The sequence below is a fragment of the Chelon labrosus genome, assembly GCF_963514085.1.
Source record: "Chelon labrosus genome assembly, chromosome: 2".
Lineage (NCBI taxonomy): Eukaryota > Metazoa > Chordata > Actinopteri > Mugiliformes > Mugilidae > Chelon > Chelon labrosus.
The window spans coordinates 13,049,597-13,073,912 of NC_140338.1; the positions used below are offsets into that span (position 1 = coordinate 13,049,597).

The 24,316-nt window shown below is 44.4% G+C and overlaps 1 protein-coding gene across 1 annotated transcript in view; it reads right to left on the reverse strand.

Annotated features, from left to right (window-relative positions):
- The window catches only part of myo15ab (myosin XVAb), a gene marked incomplete at its 5' end in the record, with an annotated part of 39,330 nt that extends 15,529 nt beyond the window's left edge, over nucleotides 1–23,801 (reverse strand). Inside the window, 40 exons of the mRNA XM_084572720.1 lie at nucleotides 250–323; nucleotides 418–497; nucleotides 1,759–1,950; nucleotides 2,037–2,109; nucleotides 2,643–2,821; nucleotides 2,932–3,038; nucleotides 3,116–3,244; nucleotides 3,448–3,543; nucleotides 4,057–4,187; nucleotides 4,347–4,428; nucleotides 4,551–4,583; nucleotides 4,681–4,765; nucleotides 5,895–6,070; nucleotides 6,175–6,292; nucleotides 6,792–6,916; nucleotides 7,040–7,085; nucleotides 7,575–7,726; nucleotides 7,834–7,911; nucleotides 9,170–9,295; nucleotides 9,812–9,943; nucleotides 10,593–10,688; nucleotides 10,796–10,919; nucleotides 11,220–11,278; nucleotides 11,373–11,486; nucleotides 11,614–11,775; nucleotides 12,829–12,942; nucleotides 13,272–13,335; nucleotides 14,158–14,261; nucleotides 14,492–14,582; nucleotides 14,740–14,814; nucleotides 15,425–15,534; nucleotides 15,646–15,709; nucleotides 16,075–16,157; nucleotides 16,385–16,778; nucleotides 17,040–17,281; nucleotides 17,463–17,660; nucleotides 17,747–18,064; nucleotides 18,180–18,299; nucleotides 18,391–20,598; nucleotides 21,078–23,801. Coding sequence (XP_084428846.1) covers nucleotides 250–323; nucleotides 418–497; nucleotides 1,759–1,950; nucleotides 2,037–2,109; nucleotides 2,643–2,821; nucleotides 2,932–3,038; nucleotides 3,116–3,244; nucleotides 3,448–3,543; nucleotides 4,057–4,187; nucleotides 4,347–4,428; nucleotides 4,551–4,583; nucleotides 4,681–4,765; nucleotides 5,895–6,070; nucleotides 6,175–6,292; nucleotides 6,792–6,916; nucleotides 7,040–7,085; nucleotides 7,575–7,726; nucleotides 7,834–7,911; nucleotides 9,170–9,295; nucleotides 9,812–9,943; nucleotides 10,593–10,688; nucleotides 10,796–10,919; nucleotides 11,220–11,278; nucleotides 11,373–11,486; nucleotides 11,614–11,775; nucleotides 12,829–12,942; nucleotides 13,272–13,335; nucleotides 14,158–14,261; nucleotides 14,492–14,582; nucleotides 14,740–14,814; nucleotides 15,425–15,534; nucleotides 15,646–15,709; nucleotides 16,075–16,157; nucleotides 16,385–16,778; nucleotides 17,040–17,281; nucleotides 17,463–17,660; nucleotides 17,747–18,064; nucleotides 18,180–18,299; nucleotides 18,391–20,598; nucleotides 21,078–23,801 — 9,678 coding nt within the window. The remainder of the gene's footprint in view (nucleotides 1–249; nucleotides 324–417; nucleotides 498–1,758; nucleotides 1,951–2,036; nucleotides 2,110–2,642; nucleotides 2,822–2,931; nucleotides 3,039–3,115; nucleotides 3,245–3,447; nucleotides 3,544–4,056; nucleotides 4,188–4,346; nucleotides 4,429–4,550; nucleotides 4,584–4,680; nucleotides 4,766–5,894; nucleotides 6,071–6,174; nucleotides 6,293–6,791; nucleotides 6,917–7,039; nucleotides 7,086–7,574; nucleotides 7,727–7,833; nucleotides 7,912–9,169; nucleotides 9,296–9,811; nucleotides 9,944–10,592; nucleotides 10,689–10,795; nucleotides 10,920–11,219; nucleotides 11,279–11,372; nucleotides 11,487–11,613; nucleotides 11,776–12,828; nucleotides 12,943–13,271; nucleotides 13,336–14,157; nucleotides 14,262–14,491; nucleotides 14,583–14,739; nucleotides 14,815–15,424; nucleotides 15,535–15,645; nucleotides 15,710–16,074; nucleotides 16,158–16,384; nucleotides 16,779–17,039; nucleotides 17,282–17,462; nucleotides 17,661–17,746; nucleotides 18,065–18,179; nucleotides 18,300–18,390; nucleotides 20,599–21,077) is intronic.
- Between the last annotated feature and the right edge of the window lie 515 nt (nucleotides 23,802–24,316).

A 24,316-nucleotide genomic window follows, 5' to 3' on the forward strand; every position in this document is an offset into this window, starting at 1 on the left:
CTGTGTTTAAAATCTCAGACCTGTACTTGACCTGCAAGGAGACTGACAAGGTCTAACGTGTGATTCAGACGAGAGACCAGTAAATGGTTTTATGTAGCATATGTCAGAGGCATAATTGTTCAATCTACATATAATATGAACCCGGCCCGAATAAGAGGCTCAGACAAAGCTGAAATTAATGCAAACGGTCGACGGGGGAGTCTCCTCTCATGTGACCATGTGCGTCAGTGTTTGAATTATGTAACTTACTCCAGTCCCGTCAGACAGAACGGGGTCAAACAGGCTGTCAAGATAACGATCCATCCCTCGCTGAGGCTCCAAGTCTGAGGAGAGCAGAGCAGAGGAGAGGATTTTGTGGTCCGCTCTGACCGAAGTCAATGTGTGTTTGCGCCTGTGTGTTTGCATTTATTAATGTACCTTCGCTGAGTCCATCAAAGGCAGGTAGGGCTGAAGATATGACGTCGCCGTTCATGCCGAAGCCACCGCCCAACAGGCTTCTGTAAAACAATGACACGTCATAAACAATCATTAGCTAATTTAGCTTTTAGCTCTGTTTTTGGTCGCTATCAACTCCTGAGGAAAATATCCAGTTCTTTAGCTGCTAAATGCTCTATTATGGTCACCAGATTATTTTGTTACTGCGTCTAATGACTTGTGATCAGGTAGTATATAGTTTCTGAAGCCGAACACAACCCTTAGAGAGATAAAGGGTAAAAAGAAACAGCGAGGTAGCAGGCTGGACAGATGAGTCTGATTTTATTATTTGATTTATTTACACTTTGATCATTTTGTCTATTGGTTTCCTAACTGAGGGCTGGCTTCCCTATAACAGGATCACACGATAAATCTACGTGAAAGTATTAATGGCAAACTACACAAGAAGACTTTAAAGGGGAATTACTGTTTTTTACAACCTGGACCTTATTTCTGGCATAAAATACGATCGTTTACTCACCCATATAACTCTGGTGTCATTTGAAGTCGTTCGGAAGATATTTAGATCCAGCGGAGCGCTGCGTATATCCATATAGTGGGAGTGACTGGGGCACCGAAACGCAGCCTCTAAATAACGCATTATCTGCTGCGAAACTGATTCGTTTCACCAATATTTTGTTATGATACTCTAGTGCTATTCCCCGTTGAGTCCGGAGTTACCGGAGTGAGTAACAGGTAAATTTGGACTCAACGGGGAATAGCACTAATGTATCATAACAAAATATTGGTGAAATTAACGAGTTTCGCGGCAGATAATGCATTATTTAGAGGCTGCATTTCGGTGCCCCAGTCACTCCCACTATATGAATATACGCGGCGCTCAGCTGGATCTAAATATCTTCCGAACGACTCCAAATTACACCAAAGTTATATGGGTGAGCAAACGATCGTATTTTATGCCAGAAATAAGGTCCAGGTTGTAAACAATAATTCCCCTTTAATTGTGTTAAAGGTCTGTGACCATTGTATGGATATTTACTCTACTCTTTAGCAGAATGTGTTTAGAAGAAACGTCTAACTGCACTGTACAAGGTAATCTTTACTATGGCAGTAGCTCAAAACTTTTCGACTAAGATGTAGTGGTGTGGAAGTAATAAGTCACATCAAACGGAAACACTCAAATGGAAGTACGTCAGAATTTAATTTATGTACAGCAGACCTTGTGTAAATGAACTTTCCACCGCTGACACATGGACAGTGACAAACTCATCCCTCATATTGCTAGATGGGGTTTATAAATCTGTATGTGTGTGTGTGTCTCACATGCTGGCGTTGGCCCGCACTCTGGTTGGTTCCTGTGCAGAGATGATGAAGTAGCTGCTGTGTTTGGGGAAGTCAGCAGGAAGCTCCAGGTCCGACATCAAGTCCAGAACGTAGTCCGAGCCCTCTAGCTCCACCCACTGAGCCGACTCCTTCAGCAGCACCGACCAGCCTCGACGGCCCTCCACCACACCCCTGTACGCACATGACGCAATTTTATTTTGTTTTTTTTGTAGTCCAATTCGTATACTTAATATTTATGTTTTACAAAAATTTGATACCTGTGCTGTAAGATGTCTTTGGCCATCTCTTCTCCCGTCGTCCACGAGTGTAGAGGACACAGGAAGGACACACCTGAAAGGAGAAAAGTCAAACAGCACATATAACAAATATCAGTCTGACATACTTCTTGGGTTGGGATATGAAATCCAGCTGTATCACTGTGTCCCTCCCTTGTCTGTCTATGAAGACTCTCACAGACAGACACAATAACAGTCAGTGAACCACAGCCAGTATCAGGTGTTGTCTAATCCTCGGTCGACTTGCCACAAGGCCAGAGGACAGATTAGCTGGATGTGACGGGGAAACGAGAGAGAGACAGATAACTCTTTCGTGCTGAATAGTGCACACAGTGGCTGGGCTCAGGTAATAAAACAACAAGACAGAGAGGTGAGTTTAGGTCAGCAAGGTTGAGTTAAAGTCAAGAGTAATGTTTGTATTACTGCCTTTTGTTTCATTTTTCTACAACAAAGCTGTGTTTCACTGAATCCATAGTAATTCTAAGACTACAACAGTTTATGTAAAATAAAGAGACCAGTCAGATTACGCCACACTCGAGTCCACGCCACCTCTTCGACTGCTGAGCTAATGAGTGTTTGTTTCCTCACCATCGAAGCAGTGTATGTGCAGAACAGTGTGAGCTCTCTTGCGATTGGCCGTCCACTCCAGCAGGCAGGGCGGGTACGTCCGGGCGTACTCGGGCCCAACGTTGAGCCGCTGCAAGGCCTGAAGCAGGCGGTGCTGACACACACAGTCGTAGCCGTCTGGGCCATAATCGGAAACGAACCTGCCGCAAAAACAACAAACACACAACTACTGCAAACACATCCAAAGAAGCACAGGTAAGCAGCAAAAGAAAGTAATGTTAAGTCCAGCTGTGAAGAGTGCATGACGTACTTCAGGAGGTACTTAGCCAGCCTTTGAGAGGGCAGGAAGGCAGACAGACAGGAGGAGAGGAGGAGCCAGCCACGCTCTGAATTCAGGATGTTAGGATTCCTCCACACCTTGAGACGAAGAGAAGAGGTAAAATGAAGAGAAACCCTTTTGACGCCATGATAGTGCAAAGCTATCTGGTTCTCACCTGATTGGCCACCTGAGCCAGGATCTCATCTCTGAGGCTGGGATTGGCGAGTCCTCTCTGGATGATATAGTTGCCGAACAGATTCTCCTGAGCTCCGTTCAAGTTCGGGTCACCCATGAACCTAAGTATCTATAAAAAGCACAGGTATTTATTCGTATAGAGGTTTTAAGAAGCTGAACTTGGTGGCAAAGCTGAGATGTTTTAACTAAGTTTGTTGAATCGCCTTAAACTGCAGGACATGTATTTTGTTAGTTTTTTTATGACAGCTGGTAGGATTTCACTTAAATTATACATGAGTGAGTTTCCCAGCAACATCTGAATGCAACATGTACCAGAATGAAAACGTTCAGGGCTCCTTGTCTTAGCTCCTCATCCAGACGAAGCAGGGAACTCTCCAGGGGGGCTGTCAGCATCCCAAACAATGGCTCCTGCAACACACAAACACACACACATGTTACATGTTCATATATATATTATTCATGTTGTGTGACTATTGTGGGAACTGTCCCTTTTCTAGGACAAAAAGAAGGTTTTCAAAATTTAAATCATTACATTTTAAGGCGAGGACTTGAGGCGAGGTTTAAGGTTAGGATAGTGGTTATGGTTAGGGTAAGTCTAAAGGGAATAAATAAATGAATAAATAAGGCACAGGTGTATGCGTTTGCTTGTATTCCCCCAGGGGGCTGGAGCCTATCCCAGCTGTCATCGGGCGAGAGGTGGGGTACACCCTGGACAGGTCGCCAGTCTATCGCAGGACTAACACAGAGAGACAGACAACCATTCACACATAATTTAGAATCACCAGTTAACCTAACTAGCATGACTTTGGACGGTGGGAGGAAGCTGGAGTACATGGAGAGAACCCACGTAGACACAGGGAGAACATGCAAACTAACCACCACACCACTGTGTCGCCCAGGTGTGCGTGAGTTAGTTTTTACCCTAAATATGGCTCGGATGTAGTGTGTCATGAGGTAGTTGTTGACATCCAGGGGCAGGGTGAGCTGGGGGTCAACCTGAACCTTTGGAGCCTGGACGACCGCCAAGCAGTCAGAATGAAGCTCTGCACCACCTGTATGACACACACACACATACACACACTAGGTCATGAGTTATTGCAGAAATGTCAGTAAATGTAAACCTGTAAATAAGATGGAACACATTTGGTGGAAACTTATTTATAATACTGACTTCATATCAGCGTGTGTTATATGTGTGTGTGTGTGTGTACCTGAAGCAGCCTGTAGCAGACCGGCCAGCTCAGCAGGGATGGGCAGTGTTGTCACATTCACTACTTCTCGATTGATGCGATCCTGCACACGATACAAACACACACACATACTCACTCACATTACACATTACAACTTTATCTTTTGCTCCAAATGAGGCCCTCAACCCTCAGACAGCGTGAACCTTTTCATCTTCCTTCACTCACCTCCTCCGCCTTCCTTGCAGGCTCCACCACTGTCTGACAGAAAGACAACAGCATCACACTTCACACGTTTGCTCATTTTTAAATTCTTTTTCTAAGACACATCTGTGGCACTTGAACACTGTGTGCATACCCTCATGTAACGCTGGACGGTGATGATGAGCAGCATGACAGAGCGTAACCTGATGAGGTACTTCCTCCTCAGAGCAAACTTCTTTCTGTTCGAGAACGGAGTATATTCAGTGACATAACAACAAACATTATGCTACAATAATACTGCTATTCAAAAGTCTGAAGTTTTACTGTAATGTCAATCATTGTTATAAGAACGAACAGTGCAACTGGTGAAGCTAGACTTACAGAGCTCATATGATAGAGAATTTTTATTTACAAATAAAATGCATATTTGTGTCACATCAACAGGTTTCTTGGACTGGCAGGGAATGAGAAACTACTTGCATGCATGGGCACAACCTGAATCCTCCTCTTATCTTCTCACATCAAGGACAAAGAAGAAGGTTGTCCGTGATAAGGTCTGACCTTTTGGCTGTGTGAAACCAAAGACTAAATCCTAAATTGCAGTGTTCAGGACTGAAACTTTAGACTGAAATAGGGCAAGGTGCTGCCAGGTAGAGAAAACTAATTAAGTGCTCAGACTCCTGGTGAAAAAAAACAAAACGACTGGCTGCAAGTAATTTTCATTGGAAGTCAGAATTATGAGGCTACAAGCTGAAGCCTGACACTGGTCAGTGGTTGACACACAACAAATCAAAGTTGAGCCGGGTCAGTTCCTTGCTCTCTCTCTCTCTCTCATATTTATATTTGTTCAGTCTGAAAAATCTACCATTAGTCAGTAGCCACAGTTTTAGTGAGTTACTTGACACTTCAGAAACAGGATGTGACATCATGTTGATTACCAGTTGCTATGCTAATCTCTCTGTGATGCAGTAAGTATAGGAAAATAAAATAAATAAATAAAGAGTATATTTCCAACATTTCTTAATAACTGGCGCTAGAGCAGAGAGCAGTAATAATCAAACAAAAAGTGAGTATGGCAGAAGTGTGGGCGGGTCATCGATAACGGCCCACGTGACTCCACTCTCCAGCAGTACTGTGAAGACTCTGGCTTCAAACTTGCAAGATGGTGCCGCCCATATCCCCAGGAATTCTAGTGTTAGTTTGGCAAACGCAAGGAAGTGGGGACGTGTAGTCCATATTTATATACAGTCTATGGTCAGACTGTACAGTATATGTTATGAAGAGGCATCGCTTGTTATGAGGATTCATTTACACATGCAATGAGCCATTTAATGTATGCTACCTGCTGTAATCATATGAACCTGTTACCTGGTCACGTAGCCTCTGGAGCGAGCTTCAAACAGGACCATGCGCCGCTTGAATTTGACAAAGTTCTTTCGGACAAAAAACATGCGAGTGTATCTCTGCAGCGTCAAGGCGGCGAGGTTCAGCACGCGGTCGCGCTTGCCCTCCAACAGCTGATACAGCTCCTCTTGAAGAAAAATCTAAAACACACCCACACGCAACAAAATTCACCAGCTCTAATGCAAAGACATATCTGTCCTTGTGTGAATGTTACCCATGTGTGAATATCACAGACACGACTCACCTTACTGACCCCCAGCTGATACGAGCCCTGCTTGACTGGGCCGAGTTTGTGGAGCATGATAATGCAATTTTCTCCGTCTGCTGGTGGAAGATCCTTCAGACAGAGCAGGGCTTTGTACCTGTGGCCACATGTGACACACATGTGAAAAGTCAATTTGAATTTCAAGGTGAAGAAGGATCAGTGTTTTACCTGAGAGGCTAAATCTGGTCATTTGTTATTGTCAGTACTTGTTTGTTAGGCTACTTAAGTGGCAAAGTAGGATTCTGACATTGTTTTTCCTATAATGCTATAAGTCAGACCACTTTGACAGCAAGTGGTGAGAGGTGCTGTGAGATCAATTGGTTTCAGCTGCTTTCCTACGGCAGGAGCTGACAAAAGCCAGATGGCTATTTCAGGGTGAAGAAATTGGTGTGTGAATTGTATTCTCTCCAGGAAAAGCCAATAATTCAACCTCTTCTGACGGGCTGTAAGTGTTGAGTTGTGAGGGCAGCTAAAACAGTTCTTTTTAGGAAAGAGTCCTAAACTAGCCTCTGGTGTATTGTGTCTTTGGTGGTTACATTAGAGATTACATTATTCTCTTGAAGGGTGCTCGATGTGACGTTTAGCAAGTAACCAACCTTGTCAGGAAGCTGAGAAAGAGAAACCGGATTGGATAACCTTCCTTCCTGATAAGGATGGTCTCCATGATGCCAGAGTAATGCAGCTGAGTGTTGACCAGCTCCATGTCGAACGCTCCTGGCTCCTGCACATGCATACATACAAATACGCATGAACATCTGTGTATAATAACGCATGACTTCAAATTAAAAAAAAAAAACAATTAAACACTGCAAACCTGCACACATCATCCAACTTGCAAAAATACCTTGTGATGATTTGGCTTGATGCATCGCACAAAATAAGGGTTACACCTGCCGTAGATGGATGAGAATGGACGGATGAATGATGAATGTATGATCTGCTAAAGGCTCAGTTTAATGTTCAAGAACGACCAGAGGGAGAAATGGCACAACTTTGTAGTTGGTATTTAACAGTTTTAGACTTTAAGACTTCCTGTGGCTCAATTAGAGACATGTTTATCATCACTTTAGTCCAGTGGTACTAAACTGTGTGTATTTAGGAACAAGTACATCATACAGTTTGTGTTATTTATTTGGGCTATAAACAATTTCACCGTCTCTTTCACTAATTTGCCACATTTTGGACATTTACAGAACGATTCATTGTTGTTTTCCGTCACTGCTGACAGCTGCATTGTCATACACGTCTGTATCCCAGAAGCAATGCATACAGTCAATGTGGGATGATATGACTGTAGTATAACACAATACAGCTTTTGAACAGAACTTGTGATACATTTCCTGTTTCAAAAAGTGGAATGAGTGGCGCTTCACTAAAACCTTTCCATCTTCTCCAGCAGCTCCTGCAGGCTGCTCTGGAACTTCGCGCTGACTGTGTTGGCCTGATAACGACGGGCCGCGCTGCTCTTCCGCATGTTAGACCGCTGTTGAGACACAGACTCCGAGTGCTTCAGGAAGAGGCTCGATACCATCTGCACACGCAGAAACGCACACACGAATATACAAATGCAAACGTTGGTGGTGTGTCCAGGACAGAAGTTGTGATGAAGAGTGATGTATATCTGCGTGCATATCTCACCCTGTTCTTGCTCTGGACGAAGAGGTCTAAAACATCCTGGCGGACCATGTCGAAGTTCTTATCCAAGAATTTGTGCACCTGCGACATAAATAGTACAAAAAAAAAAAAACATGTATGTAAATTCATTAACTGAAGAAAGAAAGAAGTTATCAGAACCTCATCTAAAATGATCAGTCTTTAGAGACTGGATTCAAATACATTTAAAGGGGAATTACCGTTTTTTACAACCTGGACCTTATTTCTGGCATAAAATACGATCGTTTACTCACCCATATAACTTTGGTGTTATTTGGAGTCGTTCGGACGATATTTAGATCCACGTATATCCATATAGTGGGAGTGACTGGGGCACCGAAAGCAGCCTCTAAATAAGGCATCATCTGCTGCAAAACTCGTTCATTTCACCAATAGTTTATTATGATACGCTAGTGCTATTCCCCGTTGAGTCCACCAAAATATTGGTGAAATGAACGAGTATCGCGACAGATAATGCGTTATTTAGAGGCTGTGTTTCGGTGCCCCAGTCACTCCCACTATATGGATATACGCGGATCTAAATATCGTCCAAACAACTCCAAATGACACCAAAGTTATATGGGTGAGTAAACGATTGTATTTTATGCCAGAAATAAGGTCCAGGTTGTAAAAAAAAAAAAAACGGAACAACTTAGAATTACCGTAAATTCCGGACTATAAGCCGCTACTTTTGTCACTTGCTTTGGACCCTGCGGCTCATACAACGGCGGATGGATTTTTACAGCTAACGGTCACCAGGGGTGCACTATCATGTCATAGAACAGCGGCTTATAGTCGGGTGCGGCTTATATATGGCACGATCTGTAGTTACCCCAAAATTTAGCTGGTGCGGCTTATATTCAGGTGCGCCTTATAGTCCGGAAAATACGGTATATACAGTATAATCATTTCACATGTTTTCAGTATAGTGAGGTTTGAGACTGAACTAAACAAAGAAAAGTTGGGTGAAGGATATATAATGGCATTAACAAAATGAAAAAAGAAAGAATAAAAACAGAAATTAAAGCAAGCAAGGAAGAAATATGTTACAGCAGGATATAGACGGAATTAAGACAGCAAGGAGAATAAATTCTGAGAAATGAAAGAAAGAAAGACAGAAAGACAAAGCCATTAAAGCAAGCAACAGTAAGGCGAATAAATTCTAAGAAATCTAAGAAAGATAAAAGACAAGAAGACAGTAAGAAGAAAGAAAGAAGAAAGAAAAATAGAAATATTTTGCAGCATAAAAAGACAGAAACAAACAGACAGACATAATGAAACATGTAGAGAAAAGAAATAAAGAAGTAAAGAAAGGGAATACCTGATAGGTGACCTTCCCTGCATAGTGTTTCAGGGTGAACTCTGGCAGTGGCATCTTTGGCCTGGCATATAGTGGGTTGTTACCATGGTGATAGTGGCACTTCTGAAGGAAGGTGTGGTCTGTTGCCTAGCAATGATCGGAGACGGTTAATGGGTCGGTGAGCCGTGGAAGCTAAACCTCTATAAGCGCAAACACGTGTTGCCTGCGTGCATAACCTCCTGTAACACTCCGAGAATCACAGACTTCGTAACACGTTTATCTCAATATGAGCTCAGCCTGCTTCTCAGAACAGAGCCCCGGGGATGATGATATCAGCGGGGAGGCAATTAAGTGAGCATGTGGGATAGTTTCGTATTGATTGGAGCTACAATTCACTTTCCCAGTTTATGAGAAATCCAATAGCGACTCAAACTGAGATATGGAATATTTGAATCGTGATTTATTGCTGGCTGTATTTTCTTCCCCACAATGCACCTAAATAATAAGATTTTAATAGTTTCTTGTAATCTACTCTGACTTCATTTTCAGCGCATTTGTTCTACACAGAAGTCTGTCTGCACTTAGGGATGGTGCGGTTTTCATCTGTGCATTTATCCATCAACCATTTTCCCATGATGAGGATTTTAACAGGCGAGTGTGTACCTGAGGGAAACCGCACTGGTCATCCAGTATGCGCAGTATCCCGTGAGGTTTAGAAGCGATGAGGTCGAGACACGCCTGGTTGTGGCCGAAGGGCTGCTGCTGCCACTCGATCTGCTCCCGCATGTACTCCTCCTACACAGCACCATTCAGCAGATAACAGGTCCATTAACTTAGTGTAGTGCTGAAATGTGGATGTGTCTGCTGTGGTTTCTAAAAGGATTGATGGAAGTGTTTCTGAGTTTTGTGTCTTTTGAGTGTATATTAACATTTTTCAGTGCACTCTACCTTAAGGTCTAAACATGTACGACTTACTCATGTTTATTTGCACTCTGAAAACCTGTTTACAGCGAATCTGTGCCAATGTGTGTGAATATTTTATTTATATGCTTTTTGCATATGCATTTTTTATTTTTGGCTTGTGTGTCTTGAGTCTTTGTACTGTTGGTGTAGTAAGACTCTCTATTGTGAGACTCTGACTCTCAGTCAGCAGTTGATCAGTGGAAACTGACTCATTTATACATAAAGAAACTTGTTTTTTTATCTCAGTTTAACTTCGATTGAGAATAATTTTTAATATGAGGATGCATCACTACATGTAGCAATCTTTCAGCTCACCGATCCCGGTTGGTCATGCATGTTGCACATGGCCAAGAAATAATCTTTCTGATCAAAAACTGGTTTATCAAACCTCCCAGCCTGATTGAAGGAACCAAAAATGTTGCATATGTGGTACCATACAGAAATTATGTGTTGTGTAACATGAGGTTGTGGTTTCCCTGACCTGCTCCTCCTGGAAGATGACCCTGGTAAAGAAGAACTGCAACGTTTCATTGGCGTAGTTGATGCACAGCTGCTCAAAACTGTTCACCTGTAGCTCCTGGAGGGTAAAGAGGAGAGACATCGCGGGCTGTGTGAGTGAGTTAGCTCAGACACGTCAGCCGCTGTAACATCACAGATGACTGAGACAAGTTCAACGAGCGCGACCTCAAATCCATATATGTCCAGTATGGAGATGGAGAGGGCTTCGTTGCGAGGGTAAACCCGTCCGTTGATGCGCTCCGTCAGCCAACTGAACAGCAGCGAATACAGGATCTTGGCAACGGCATCTCTGTGAAACACACACAATAAGGTTTCTATGGAAACAGAAAACCCGGTTCCTATGGTAACAGAGGACATCTGAGAAATCTCTCCCCAAGCCCTGACGTCCTTTGTCCTCGCATGCCTCCACCAAAGATTGGAAGAGAATATCAAAGAGTCTTCGTTCCCACTCAGTAGCCCCCTGATATGATTTTAGAAAAGGGGGTGAAAGAAATGAAGGCTTTCAAAGGCCTCAGACACGACTAGCAGAGCTAGATGCACTGTATTCAGTTTAACAGACACCACACTGAGATTTTATTCACTCACTCACCTAGCATCCACAGCACTCTCCACTGTCAATGGAGTGTAGATCTTCTCCCGCACTGTATCCTAGAGAGTCAAACACACCTGACAGTGAGCTGAATGAGACGACAGCAACGTCTACGATAATATATCTATGGTGTTTGTGTGTGTTTCTGCTCACTGTCAGTTTAAAGGTGACGGACTTCTGCAGGCCTTCTGGTGAGACCTGCAGCAGCTCAGCGACCACCCTGATCTCCTGTGCACTCACCACAGACGCCACCTCCTGACCTTCAGCCTGCAGGGACACCAACACAGACACACAGGTTCACTGCTACCGTCATCAATCAACCACTTCATTATCATTCAGCCGGGATACTAAATGCAGAGCCTATTTATCAGTAGGGTAGGTGGGCGTTTAAGACCTGGTGTGGCTGGAAGTAGACGTTCCCCAGATGAAGGACAGAGGACAGAAGTCTGTAGATACCGTTTTGCTCCTCTGGGGTGAAACACAGGATGTCCATGGCACTCAGCAAACGCCTGAAGTCCTCTCCATCATCTTTCCCCTCTATGCTGCAGTTCCCTCCCTTCACACATGGACACAAACACACACACAGACATACATACAACAATTTACTGTCATTGTAGGCATACAGCAAGTACATAGAAATAAATATCAACCATCATTTAATTTGCTCTAATTTAAGAGTAATTTAAGAGTAACTTGTACACTGACATCAGTGATGTTTATTGGCATAAAAGGGACAGACTTCTGGCCACACTTTCCATGAAAGAGGTTGATGACATTTATCAGGCTGGTTTTAAAGGAGACGTGTGGAACTTTTACATTTGAGCGAACAGGAAAAATCATCCCAAACTCCTGGGGTCTGTTGCACCAGCTGGAAATACAACAAGAGAAAGTTGGACCTAAAAAGTCTTATATGGGATTAATACCGGCTGCATAATCTGAGCGTTTCGCTATGACTGAGGCTCAACATTTTGTGTTATGTGCTGGACGTAGCTAAGCCTGAACTAGGGCTTACACCCAGCAGGTCCAGCTGGCTCCTGTAGTTGGAGAACAGGAGGGTTAGACAGATGTTGAAGTGTCCTCGAGCAAGACACTGAACAACCAGTAGATGTATCACTGAGACTGTAAAGAGCTTTGAGTACCAATAGGTAGAAAAGTGATATATAAAAATGAGACCATTTACTAATATCATTGTAAGTAGAATCTTCAACCAGTACTGGGATGAGCAACAAAGAGACTCTGTTCTCCAGTCTAAGAACGGAGAACCTGTCTCTGGTTAAATTACTCACAACTCACGTGATGCTTTGTTTGAAGAGCTTTTAGCTAAAGAGACAGTGAACATGTTTGCTCATGTTAGAAAGATGCAAAACTGATTATCACAAGGCAATACCCAAGGTAAGAAGTCGCATACCCAGGTTCCTCACTGTGTAACATGATGAGTTTTATGTTTGGGGCATTAATCACTTAAGCATTACATTTTCAGAATGAAGCGCAATGACAACACCTTATCTGTGCTCTGTGTGTCCAGTAATATTTGGGGACAAACAATATTTTGTAAATAAGTAATACACTCTGACATGATGAGGTGTGTGCGCATTTATTTTGTGAGCACCTGATTCAAATAGTAGTAAGTCTCAGGTTCCTGTAGATACAGTGATTGTTTCTCTTGAGGAGGAAGACCCGCCAGCATCTCATAGAAGATGTGGTAGTTCCTCTCTGATTTGGCCTGGGGATGAACACACACACACACAGACACAGACACAAATGAACAAATCAGTCATATGGACACATATTCATAGACACTTCAACACAGTGTGGATTTATCTGCTGACAGAGTGATGAATATTTGAGCGACGTAAATGGTTGAAAATGACCGGTATGGGCAGACTTAGAAAAGACATGGTTAACATCCCTCATGATGTCTGACTCTACAATTTCCTCTTTCTCAGTATGACTCAGTTGTAAGAAGACTCCACTTGACCTGCTTCGCGCAAGTGTGTCTCTCTCGGTGTATATGTGTGTGTGTGTGTGTGTGTGTGTTCCTGTGTTTTTCACCTGAAAGACAATGCGGGACTTCTCCAACAGGTACTGAGACGTTATGGCACCGCTGATTACACCCCTGGTAGATGACACACACACACGCACAGAGTGAGTGAGTTAAGTAACAGGTCATGCATTCATAATGTGTTTGGATCTTCTCTGACACAGTTTTAACAGAAGATCACCTACTCATCTAACTGTGTTACTGGGACATGGTAGAATATTCTCCACTAAGCCCATGGCTGTGTGTTTACATATGTGTGTGTGTGTGTGTGTGTGTGTGTGTGTACGAGGGAGGTCTATTTAGGGTGAAGCTAACATTCAGGCTGCTTGTTGGCAAACGAGATCATGTTTATCGGAGAGAAACGTCAGCAAACCTCCACTCTCGACGTAGCCAAGTGGCTGAGATCTTTGCTCAAGGTGGTAAAACAGCGTATTGAAGTCTTGCGCCACATTCAACACTCATTCAACATTTAAAGCTCTGCCCAATATAGGAACCCCAGATCATTTTGATCGACTGGAATCTCTTGGACTTTCATTTACTCTGCAACAGCTTGTCCTGTTAAGGGTTGGGGGGGGCGGGGTACACCCTGGACAGGTCGCCAGTCTATCGCAGGACTAACACAGAGAGACAGACAACCATTCACACTCACACTCACACCTACGGCCAATCTAGAATCACCAATGAATCATGTCTTTGGACAGTAGGAGGAAGCCGGAGTACCTGGAGAGAACCCACACAGACACAGGGAGAACATGCAAACTCCACACAGAAAGGCCCCAGTCAGCCCATGGAGTCGAACCCGCAACCTTCTTGCTGTCCTGCTGTCTCTCTTGGACTTAAAGACCTGAATCCGTTTTTGAGTTCTTGGCTGCGTTGCTACCAGTTGTTGTTACTCACCCATCCATGAAGATCTGCGTGTATTTGCCAAAGCGTGAAGAGTTGTCATTGCGCACCGTTTTGGCATTCCCAAAAGACTCCAACAAGGGTGTGGCCTCTAAGATCTGACCAGTGATCAGAGACAAAACAAAATGTTACAACAGCAACCTTCGACGAGAATGACGTTTATCATGAGCGCAAAACCATGAAGGGACACTTTACCTCTATCTGAAAGAAGATGATAGATATGAGGAGGAAGAGAGAGAAATGTGTCAAGTTAAATTGGTACTATAAAAAAACACAAGTGTGTATGCAGATACTGTAGATACATGTACAGTGGATACTGGATATTTACCTGTTGTGTGACGTTGCGTTTGTGATGTATGGCTGTCAGGTAACGCAGGATCAGTTTTGTGGCTTCAGTCTTCCCTGACCCACTTTCTCCACTGGGAAAAAAGTTCACATTATTCCTTTTCTTTATTGTTTGTAAAGACAACTGTTGATAGAGTTGAAGATTTGATTTCTTGATCTTTGATCTAGGTACTGTTATTTGAAATGAGCAGCCAGTACAGGGCCTTGCTCTGCCGACGTAACATTTCATACCTGATCACAATACACTGGTCCTTTTTGGCATCCATCATGGTGGTATATGAGAGATTAGCAATGGCAAAAAGATGGCTGCAACACAACAAAACATTTCCATGAAAAAAAAAACTCATCAGCTGTATGTGCATGTCTATTGTGTGTGTGCGTGTAGAGGTGAAGTGGTAGTGAAATCCATAACCAAACTCTCCCTTGGCAACCGACCAATAACAGTGTAACAGGAGCCTCTAACTAACACCTGAGCGTGCTGGCATTTCCACCTCTATTTCCCACCACACTGTGTCCCAGAGAACAAGTTGCAACACAAGTAGAAAGATGTAGTACAACATGTCTCAAAGGTTTCACTTAGACGTTAGAGAGTCATGCTTAGAAGCTCTACTAGATCTAGAAGCAGTGTTTACAAATGCTGCACAAGTGTGTTACCTTTACAAATGTTCAGTCAGCATCAAACAGACAAAACGGGATCATTGTTGGTTAGACATAGCAGATGATTTCAGCATTCAGCATTTCAGCAACATTTTTTGAGAATCTTTTGTTGTCAAGATCTTGTCTGCCCACACATTTTGAGATGTCCTGCTTACCAATAAACAGACAGACTCAAAACATGCACTCCTTTCTGAAGGTAAGAAGTTTAGGGTCTAATAAGTCTGAAACACAGAAACACACACACACTCCCAGATCTTACGGAGGGTTGTCAGCCAGACTGTGGCCTTCATACTGGAGGACCATGTCTGTGCCGTAAATGTTGAGCAACTTGTACGGGTTCACAGACACCAGGATGCTGCCTATGTAGGTCTGAGTTGAAGAAACGAGAGGAAGGAACACATGAAAGAGAGTGAATGAATGGATAGAGAGTCACCGCACAATAACACTATAAAATAATAATAATATACAAATTAAGCATACATATACAAGCTCTTGGTCGAAGCGTTTCTTCAGGTTCATCAGAACTGTCATCTCATTCAGCTCACTGAAATTAAAACACATGCTGAGCACATATTGTTATGCTGGAGCACTCACTTTAACATTCAGTGTTAAACACTCTTCGAAGGCAACCAAGATCTCTTAAAAATCTGCTGTTGAAATGAGACAAATACCTAATGGAGGCACGAAGGCACTGTGTTGCTTTTATTTAAGTACTACTATAACGATGGTATTTCTTATTGAACTCCACAGTTTTCAAAGATTTTCAAGGTCTGCGGGCTACTTGAATAAACTGAAAGGATGTGCCACGAAATGACCTGTTTTGCTGTATGCTGGTGCAATCAAGCGCTTGTAAGAGAGACATGAGTGAATGAGTAGTGAAGTGGTTTGTTAATACTGGATTGTGCTTACGGGAGCTGTGTCATGTCCTCCATTCCCTCCGCCCAGCGTTTAACCCTCTGGCCTGTTGTGGGCATGCTTAGGATAGAATAGATCTGGACACATATACATAATGGTATGTAATTAGTCCAACTCAAGTCAATGTCAAGTAGCACTGTCTGAGCTTGAGGCATAATGTTGATGCAAAGCTGACAAGAAATAAGATGATATTCAGATAATCTTCTCTGTGAACTCTACGGGACAATTATTTATGGAAGCTTGCTAAAAGTGTCAAATGTTGTAAACATATATTCACAAACACATACATTCTTAAACTAGGTACCTTGTCATACCAGCTTTGACCTGGCACTCTGTCTCTATCGGGAGTCCAATCTGGGTCATTGGACTGTCTGTCCACCAGTAGAGTTGTGGGTGAATATCCTTCTAACATCCCATCTTCTCTGTACATGGACCATTTGGACAGATTCTGGACTGTCCCATGTGGTAAAACCCTCTCAGCTGCCCACACATCCTCCCCTCCTTCTCCTCCTCCTCTGGCATTCCTGGCCCAATGGCCTGAGCGTGGACCATATGGAGGAATCACAGCATAGCGATTGTCTTCACCCTCCAGGCCTGTTGGCACCCTGTATGATGCATAACGAAGATGCTGGTTTTGGATGGCATCAGTCAGTTTTGGGTTGCGAAATTGACGTGTGAGAAGAGAGTTATCCGATAGTCTGTGGAACAACAAATAGTTGGTACATGTAACACGGGGTTGTACTACATCAGCAAAATACAGTCTGTGGAAAATAAGTCCTTATTCCCTATTAGGTGGAGTTTGCAAGATTGGAAATTGTTGTCTAGTAGAATAAATAACATTCAAACCCACAATGTTAATACCTAGCTTGCAGCTGGATTCCATAATGGATATGTCCATGCAACACTTATCACAACCCTATCAGGTCAACCCAGTTTTGATTGATTGTGTATATTCCCACCTGTAGTGTACACCACGCATTTCCTCTCTCTGCAGTGCAGCGGCAAGATTGGGAGGGGTAGGTTTGGGCACTCCAGATAGTAGAGAGTTGTCTGACAGTCGATAAAGACCTGAAGAACGAAGTGCCTGGTTATGTCTCAGAGCAGCTGAAAGGTTTGGTGTGGAGGGCTCCTGGCCAGGTATAATGAGGGAACCATCACTGAGCTGGTATGACGCATTACGAAGGTGTTCATTCAAAAGAGCCTGCAGGTGGCAGAAGAAAGACAAGGATTACATTATTGTTAACTATTGGCGTAAATAAGAAATTAAGATCTGTATTGGCTAGAATGGCTTGAAAGGTATGTTTCACTTTAAACAAGCACAAAATTAGTGAATGCAGAGTAAATAAGTAGGTCAAATTATCATAATTTTAACAGGTACACACGTTAGACAGGTTAGGGCCAACTGGCTTCCTTGGGTCAATGATGACGGTGCCATCTGGCAAGGTGAGCGATACTCCCTGTAGATAAGGATTCTTCAGGGCGGCTGCCAGAGTGGGGCTCTTTGGTTTCCTTGGGTCCACAATAATAGTTCCATCAGGGAGAGTGTATGACGCTCCTTTTAAAGCTGCGTTGTTCAAGGCCTAAATAGTACAAAAGCTGGTTTTAGTTATGGAAACGCTTAGACATTAAAAGATAAAATCTGAAGAGTTCTTAGTTCACAGCTAACCTTAGCCAGGTTTGGGGATATTGGTGTGTTAGGGTCTTGAACCCCATCTGGTAGATTGAAGGAGGCATTTCGCAGTGCAGAGTTTTGAAGAGCGCCTGCCAGATTTGGAGAGACAGGTTTCCGTGGATCAATGATGATAGTGCCATCTGGCAGGGTGTAAGATGAGCTTTTCAGGTAAGGGTTTTGCAGTGCTGCTGCAAGGTTCGGGGAGTTGTGTTTGTTGGGGTCAACGACAATGGTTCCATCGGGGAGAGAGTAGGAAGCTGCACGCAGAGCTTGATTGTTCAGGGCTTTAGCCAGGTTTGGAGAAATGGGCTGCTGAATAACCAAAGACAGAAAGATATCACTTTTAACTTATACATGATTAGGAATAAAAATAGAAGAACAACGCAACTAGTTTGAATAAAGCTAAAGTCCATGAGTTATGGATTACTTGCTGTCTAGGGTCTATAATGGTCCCATCTGGAAGCGTGTATGTGGCAGACTTTAGATTCTGGTTCTGAAGAGCTCTGGAAAGGTTAGGAGACATTGGCGCCTGGAGCATACGAGGGTCCTGTGTGGGTAAGGGTGGGAAAATAGCAATACCGTTGTAATTGCTGTACTGTATGTAGACAAAGAAACATGAGTTATTTTGACATACCTACCCTAATAACCGATCCATCAGACAAGGTATATGAGGCGCCACGGACTTGCTGATTTTGCAAGGCATTACCAAGTAATGGGGAGGAACGGGGATCTGCATATGGGGACATCAATGTTCCATCTGGCAGCCTGTATGATGCCTGCATCAACTGTGGGTTTTGCAGGGCACTTCCTAACATTGGTGAAGAGGGTGGTTGGGGTACATACGAGGGCCGTCTGAGCTGCATAGGTGTTTGATAAGATGCCTGCCGTAGGTTAGGATTCTGCTGAAGAGCACTGTGGAGCTGAGGCCCAGGTGGTGCATAAGGGTTACGACGTTGCATCATAGGTGATCTTAAAGATGAGACGTTTTGCAGATTAGATCGGTTTTGCAGGGCATCATTGAGCAGTGGTGCTGGGCCAGGCTCAGAGATATAATCATATGGCGTAACAACAGTTGGTCCGTATGGTGAACGCAACTGTGGAGTCTGATAAGAAGCCATACCTCTCAGTGCCTGACCATGTCTCATGGCTCCAGAAAGCATTGGAGATGAAGGTACAGATGAGGCATATGGGGACTGAGGTCGTTGAAGTGGAGACGTATAGGAAGCTTCTCTGAGTGCCTGGTTTTGCAGAGCTCCAGAGAGCATTGGAGAAGAAGGGGGCAGAGGCTGTTCATAAGGTGACATTGGTCTTTGTAAAGGAGAAACAAAAGATGCATCTCGTAATGCTTGATTCTGCAGAGCCCCAGAAAGCATAGGCGATGAAGGGGCCATATGCTGCTCATATGGTGATGCTGGTCTCTGCAATGAAGGAACATAGGATGCATCCCGAATGGCCCGATTTTGCATTGCACGTGACAACATAGGGGATGACGGAATATAAGGTTCTTCAAATTCAGTAGCCATCTCATTCACTTGGGCTGCCTCTGGTCCAAAGCGTGAGGAAAAGGAGGCTTGTCGGATAGCCTGGTTCTGCAAAGCACCAGATAACATTGGAGAAGCTGGGGCCACAAACTGATGCGAATGCTCAGCATATGGGTCAGGCACATATGCTTCTGGTGCAAAAGTGGGTGAATGGACAGCACGAGGGGATAGGAGGGGGGAGGACTGACGAGAAAGTCTAGGAGAGAGGCGTGGGGATGCAGGATGTGGCATGTGTTTAAGGGAGAGTTGTGGAGAGGGGGGAGGCATCCTTCGTCTAGACTGTTGTGCCATGAGGGGACGTCCTCGAGCTATGGGGCGAGGAGGAAGTCTGCCAGATTCTCTCCTCCCTAGAGGAGCACGGTGGACCATGTGCGGGGAGTGGAAAGGAGAAGATAGGAGGGAGGAGTCCACTGTGAGAACTGAAGACCTATTGCTTCTCATAGAGGAGGGACGGAATGGACGCACATTCTGGGTCGGTGGGGGTAATGGGCGCCCTCTGAGACCCATAGGGGAGGGTCTCACAGTACCTAAAGGGACATTTCCTCCCATCCTAGGCCTGGCCAACGGAGTGGGGTCCCTAAGCAGTCGAGTTGAGCGACGAGAAAGGGTGGGAGATGATGGAGCAGGCCGGGGACCTGCAGGGGATAAACTACGATGAGATGGGGAGGGAGATGGAGATGGTCTTCTACTAAGCTGGGGAGAGCGGGGTGGAGAAACATGACTAGGGGAGAGGGGGGAGAAGGGTGACCCATGCATCCTTCGCCCTTCAAACGGGCTGCGGGCGGGACTGGGTGATGGTGGGGGACTTCGCCTCCTCATAGAAGAACGGGGAGAAGAGGGCGGAGAATGTTGCATCATTGATGTTCTTGGTGAGGGTGGAGGACTACGGCGAATCATGGAGGCACGGGGAGACTGTGGGGGGGAGGGTCCTCGAGCCATGGGAGACGGTGATCTCTGAGGTTGCATTCTACGATGAGCTAATGGGGAGGCCATAGGGGAGGAAGGAGGTGAGATACGTCTAGACATAACAGAGGGGGGTCTGTGGGCATTAATCAGTCCACTCCTCATGGATGGTTGCGGGGAGGGGCTGCGTCTCTGTGACAGCATTGGAGAGGCAGAAGGGTGGCGTTGTATTCGTGGGGAGGGCATGATGACAGAACGACGGGATGGAGTTGGAGATGGCTGCATGCGTCGTGCAGGAAGGGGGGACATGTTTGCTTGCTTAATAATCATGGCAGTTGGTGTGGGGATTAAAGGTGGGCCATAACCCTGTTGCTGTGGCATCATCATCGGATCAGTCATCATCTGCTGATGAAAGAAACACACAAAGCTATGAGTAAAACAGATGAAAAAGTTTTAAAATCCGGTTATTATCAGCATTGAAAATAGTATTCAAGTCATAGTAAAATGCTGCAGTGTTCTGGTTCAAATACTATCTAATCTGCAAGAATATCAACTGAATGGCTGTCAGTTCCACAAATAAAACTTTCACTCTATTTCACTCTATTAAAGATAACACGGTAAAGCAGCATTTTCTCTGTTGTTAGAGATACTACAGTATGTCCCTTCCTCTTGGATAGGATTACTTAAAACAAAAGAATGACAAGCTGCGTAACTCAAGCTGGGTGTTTGACCAGGGAATGGAGATGTGCCGTTAACAATAAATTTTTTGTCACATCTTCAAAGTACGGTCAGGTTGAAAGTCACCGGAAATGCCCTCCTGTGAGCCTCTATCCTAAACAAAATATTATGGTTACACAGACCCAAAAACAGAACAGAATTACCTGAGGCGCAATCAACTGTGGAGACATCTGTTGCTGTGGCAACATCATTTGCTGTGACATCATCTGTTCTTGTGGTGACAAACTTTGCTGTACCATCATCTGCTCTTGTGGTGATAACATTTGCTGTGACATCATCTGTTGCTGTGGCAGCATCATTTGCTGCTGTGGTGGCATAATCTGTGATGGCATTATTTGGGGGGACATACTCTGTTCTTGCTGTAATAGCACGTGTTGCTGTGGCGACATCATTTGCTGTTGGGGTGGCATCATTTGTTGCTGGGGTGGCATAATTTGTTGTTGGGGTGACATCATTTGTTGCTGGGGTGACATCATTTGTTGTTGGGGTGACATCATTTGTTGCTGGGGTGACATCATTTGTTGTTGGGGTGACATCATTTGTTGCTGGGGTGACATCATTTGTTGTTGGGGTGACATCATTTGAGGTGGCATCATCATTGGTTCTTGAGATGGAAACATAGCTTGCTGTTGTGAAGACATCATCATTTGTTGTTGAGGAGACATCATCATTTGTTCTTGAGGAGACATCATCATTTGTTGCTGTGGTGACATCATCATTTGTTGCTGTAGTGACATCATGTCACCAAGCTGACCGGGTACAAGAGGAATCTGGTCTTCATACTGGATTTCTGACATGTCTTCAAATTCTGGATCCGGTGGCAATATAGGTGGAGGAGGCAAAGGAACATCTAGACGTTCTTTTCCAAAAATGCGCACTTGCGGTCTGGGAAGTCTGAATGCCATGTCTCCTCCCTGAATTCCACCAGCATCGTCCCCATATTGATCCAACTGGCCTGCATACTGGTCCCCATACAGGCCTTGTGCTTGAGCTTGACCTACCCCTTGTCCTCCAAAGCCAAAGACCTGCTGGCCTCCCAATGGGTATCCAGTGGTCTGCTGGGAGCTGTAGTCCTGGTAGGGCACACCAGCGTCATTATAGCTAAATTGATAATCCAATGGAAACCCCCCTTGCATTCCCATATTTGCTGCGTAAGGATTTTCATGATAACCTGCCTGAACGTTGTCATAGTAACCCACTTGGCCATCTTCATAGTAAACTGCTTGACCGCTTTCATCATAATAGCCCTGAGGGTCAAGGAATCCGTCTGCCTCTCCTCCATACATATGGTCCATGCCCATCAGTGCATAGTAGTCTAGACCTTCATCACCGTACATTGCCTCTTGTTGTTGGTAACCATAGTAATCAGCTTCCTGGTTGTTATAGTAGGCTTGGTCGGAGGAATAAGGGTCAGCGTAACCCCCCATGCCATCATCATAGAGACCGCCCTCATAATATTCTGTATTTGGTTCATAGAGGACTTCTTCCTCGTAGTACCCCAGGTCTTGATAGTCTGCTCCACCAACCTCATTGTCGTAGTAACCAAACTGAGCTGGATTTCCATATGCTGCAGCTGCCTCATCTCCATAACCACCATACCCATCATCATACCCTCCATAATTTTTCTGGTGCATTGAATGTTGCCTACTGTATCCATGCATCTCCTCGCCATGATCATAGCCGTCGTTATGGTAACCTTGTAGAAAACCCCTGGAGCTGGCTTGTCGGCTGTTTGCTCTACCTCCTCCCCAGCCATGCCGTCCAGAATTTCCTCGCATTTTGGTGGAGAGGAAACGCTTGGTCAGCCAGTTAGTTGCCGCTGCAACCTTACCCAGTAACACGCTTCTGTTCTTGAAGTCATCAGCAGGCCCATCAATATTCTTTTTTCCAAATAAGCCTTTGAAGAAGCCTCCCTTCTTCTCATTTGTTTCTTTTCCTCCTCCCAGACGGAGCAGCATATAAGTTGGCTTCTTCCCACCATTTGCTGCTGCCTTCTCTTTGTCCTCTTTCTCCTTTTTCCGCTTTTTGCTGGCTTTAAACCTCATCATAAATCGAGAGGTGTTCTTCAGCATGGATTTGCGGCGTTTCTTCTTAGCAAGGCGGCTCTTTCTCTTCCCCAAACCCAGGAACAAACGTGATGTACTTTTCAGCTTCTTCCGGCTGTTCCTGCGTCTTTTAAAGCCAGAAAACTTCATGAACATCCTGGACATGTTCTTCAAACCTTTCCTTGGGATCTCCTTCACCGGAATGGAAGGAGCTTCCTCTTTCTTTTTGCCTTTTTTCTTCTTTGCATCAGCATCGCCTTTCCCTCCTTTATGATGGTGGTCACCTTTTTTTTTTGATTTGCCATGCTCCTCTTCGTCCTCATCTTCTTCTTCATCTTCATCCTCTTCTTCATCCTCTTCAGAGTCATCCGCATGTCTAGACTTCCCCCCTTTCTTTCCTTTAGCTCCCTTGCCCCCTTTTCCCTTTCCTCTCCTGTCATCCTCTGAGTCTTCTTCATAATCCTCTTCTTCACTAAAGTCGTCTTCCTCTTCCTCATCACTTAAGAGCTCGTCCTCGTCCTCCTCAGACTCCACTTTCTTACCTTTCCCCTTGTCTTTTCCTTTCTTTCCATCAGCTTTCCCCTTGGGTGGCTCCTCCTTCCCCTTCTTCCCACCTTTCTTATCATCTTTCCCCCCTTTCTTATCATCCTTTCCACCTTTCTTATCATCCTTTCCACCTTTCTTATCATCCTTGCCGGCTTTCTTGTCATCTTTTCCTCCCTTTTTGTCATCCTTCCCTTTCTTTTCCTCCTCTTTCTTTTTCTCCGGTTCAGGTTTTCCACCCTTTTTTGCGTCCTTTTTCGGGTCTTTCTTGCCAGGCATTTTGACCAGCGACTATGAGCGCACCATGCCCTCTCAACAGGATGCAGTGCAGTTAACCCTTCAAACACACAAACACAAAGATATTACACGTTTGTAAGGTAACACCGTGGGTATTATACATTAAACATAAAGAAAATGTGATGTGCTAAAAGGCTGACCTTTAAACGGATTCTTGTTTCAGATATGCCTGTTCGACTTTGTGCCGGCACTATGTGCAGCTTCAGTATCTGTGTGAGGGCAGGTCCGCCTGGCCAAAGCACTTCTACACTGTCCAAATCGGGTCCCCATGAAGGCACCTGTCCAGATACACATAGCTGAATATGAGCAATCTTTTATCCCATACACACATGTTAATATCACAGGCACACAAGTAGTCAGTGTCACTGTCCTGCTGTAAAGGAACACTGCTAAGATGGATTTTATAAGAAAACTAAGTAAGTGGTCATGTCTTAGCACCACAAGTGTCTCACATACATCAGGTGTAGCTACATTCCCATCCAGAGATTTCAAACCCC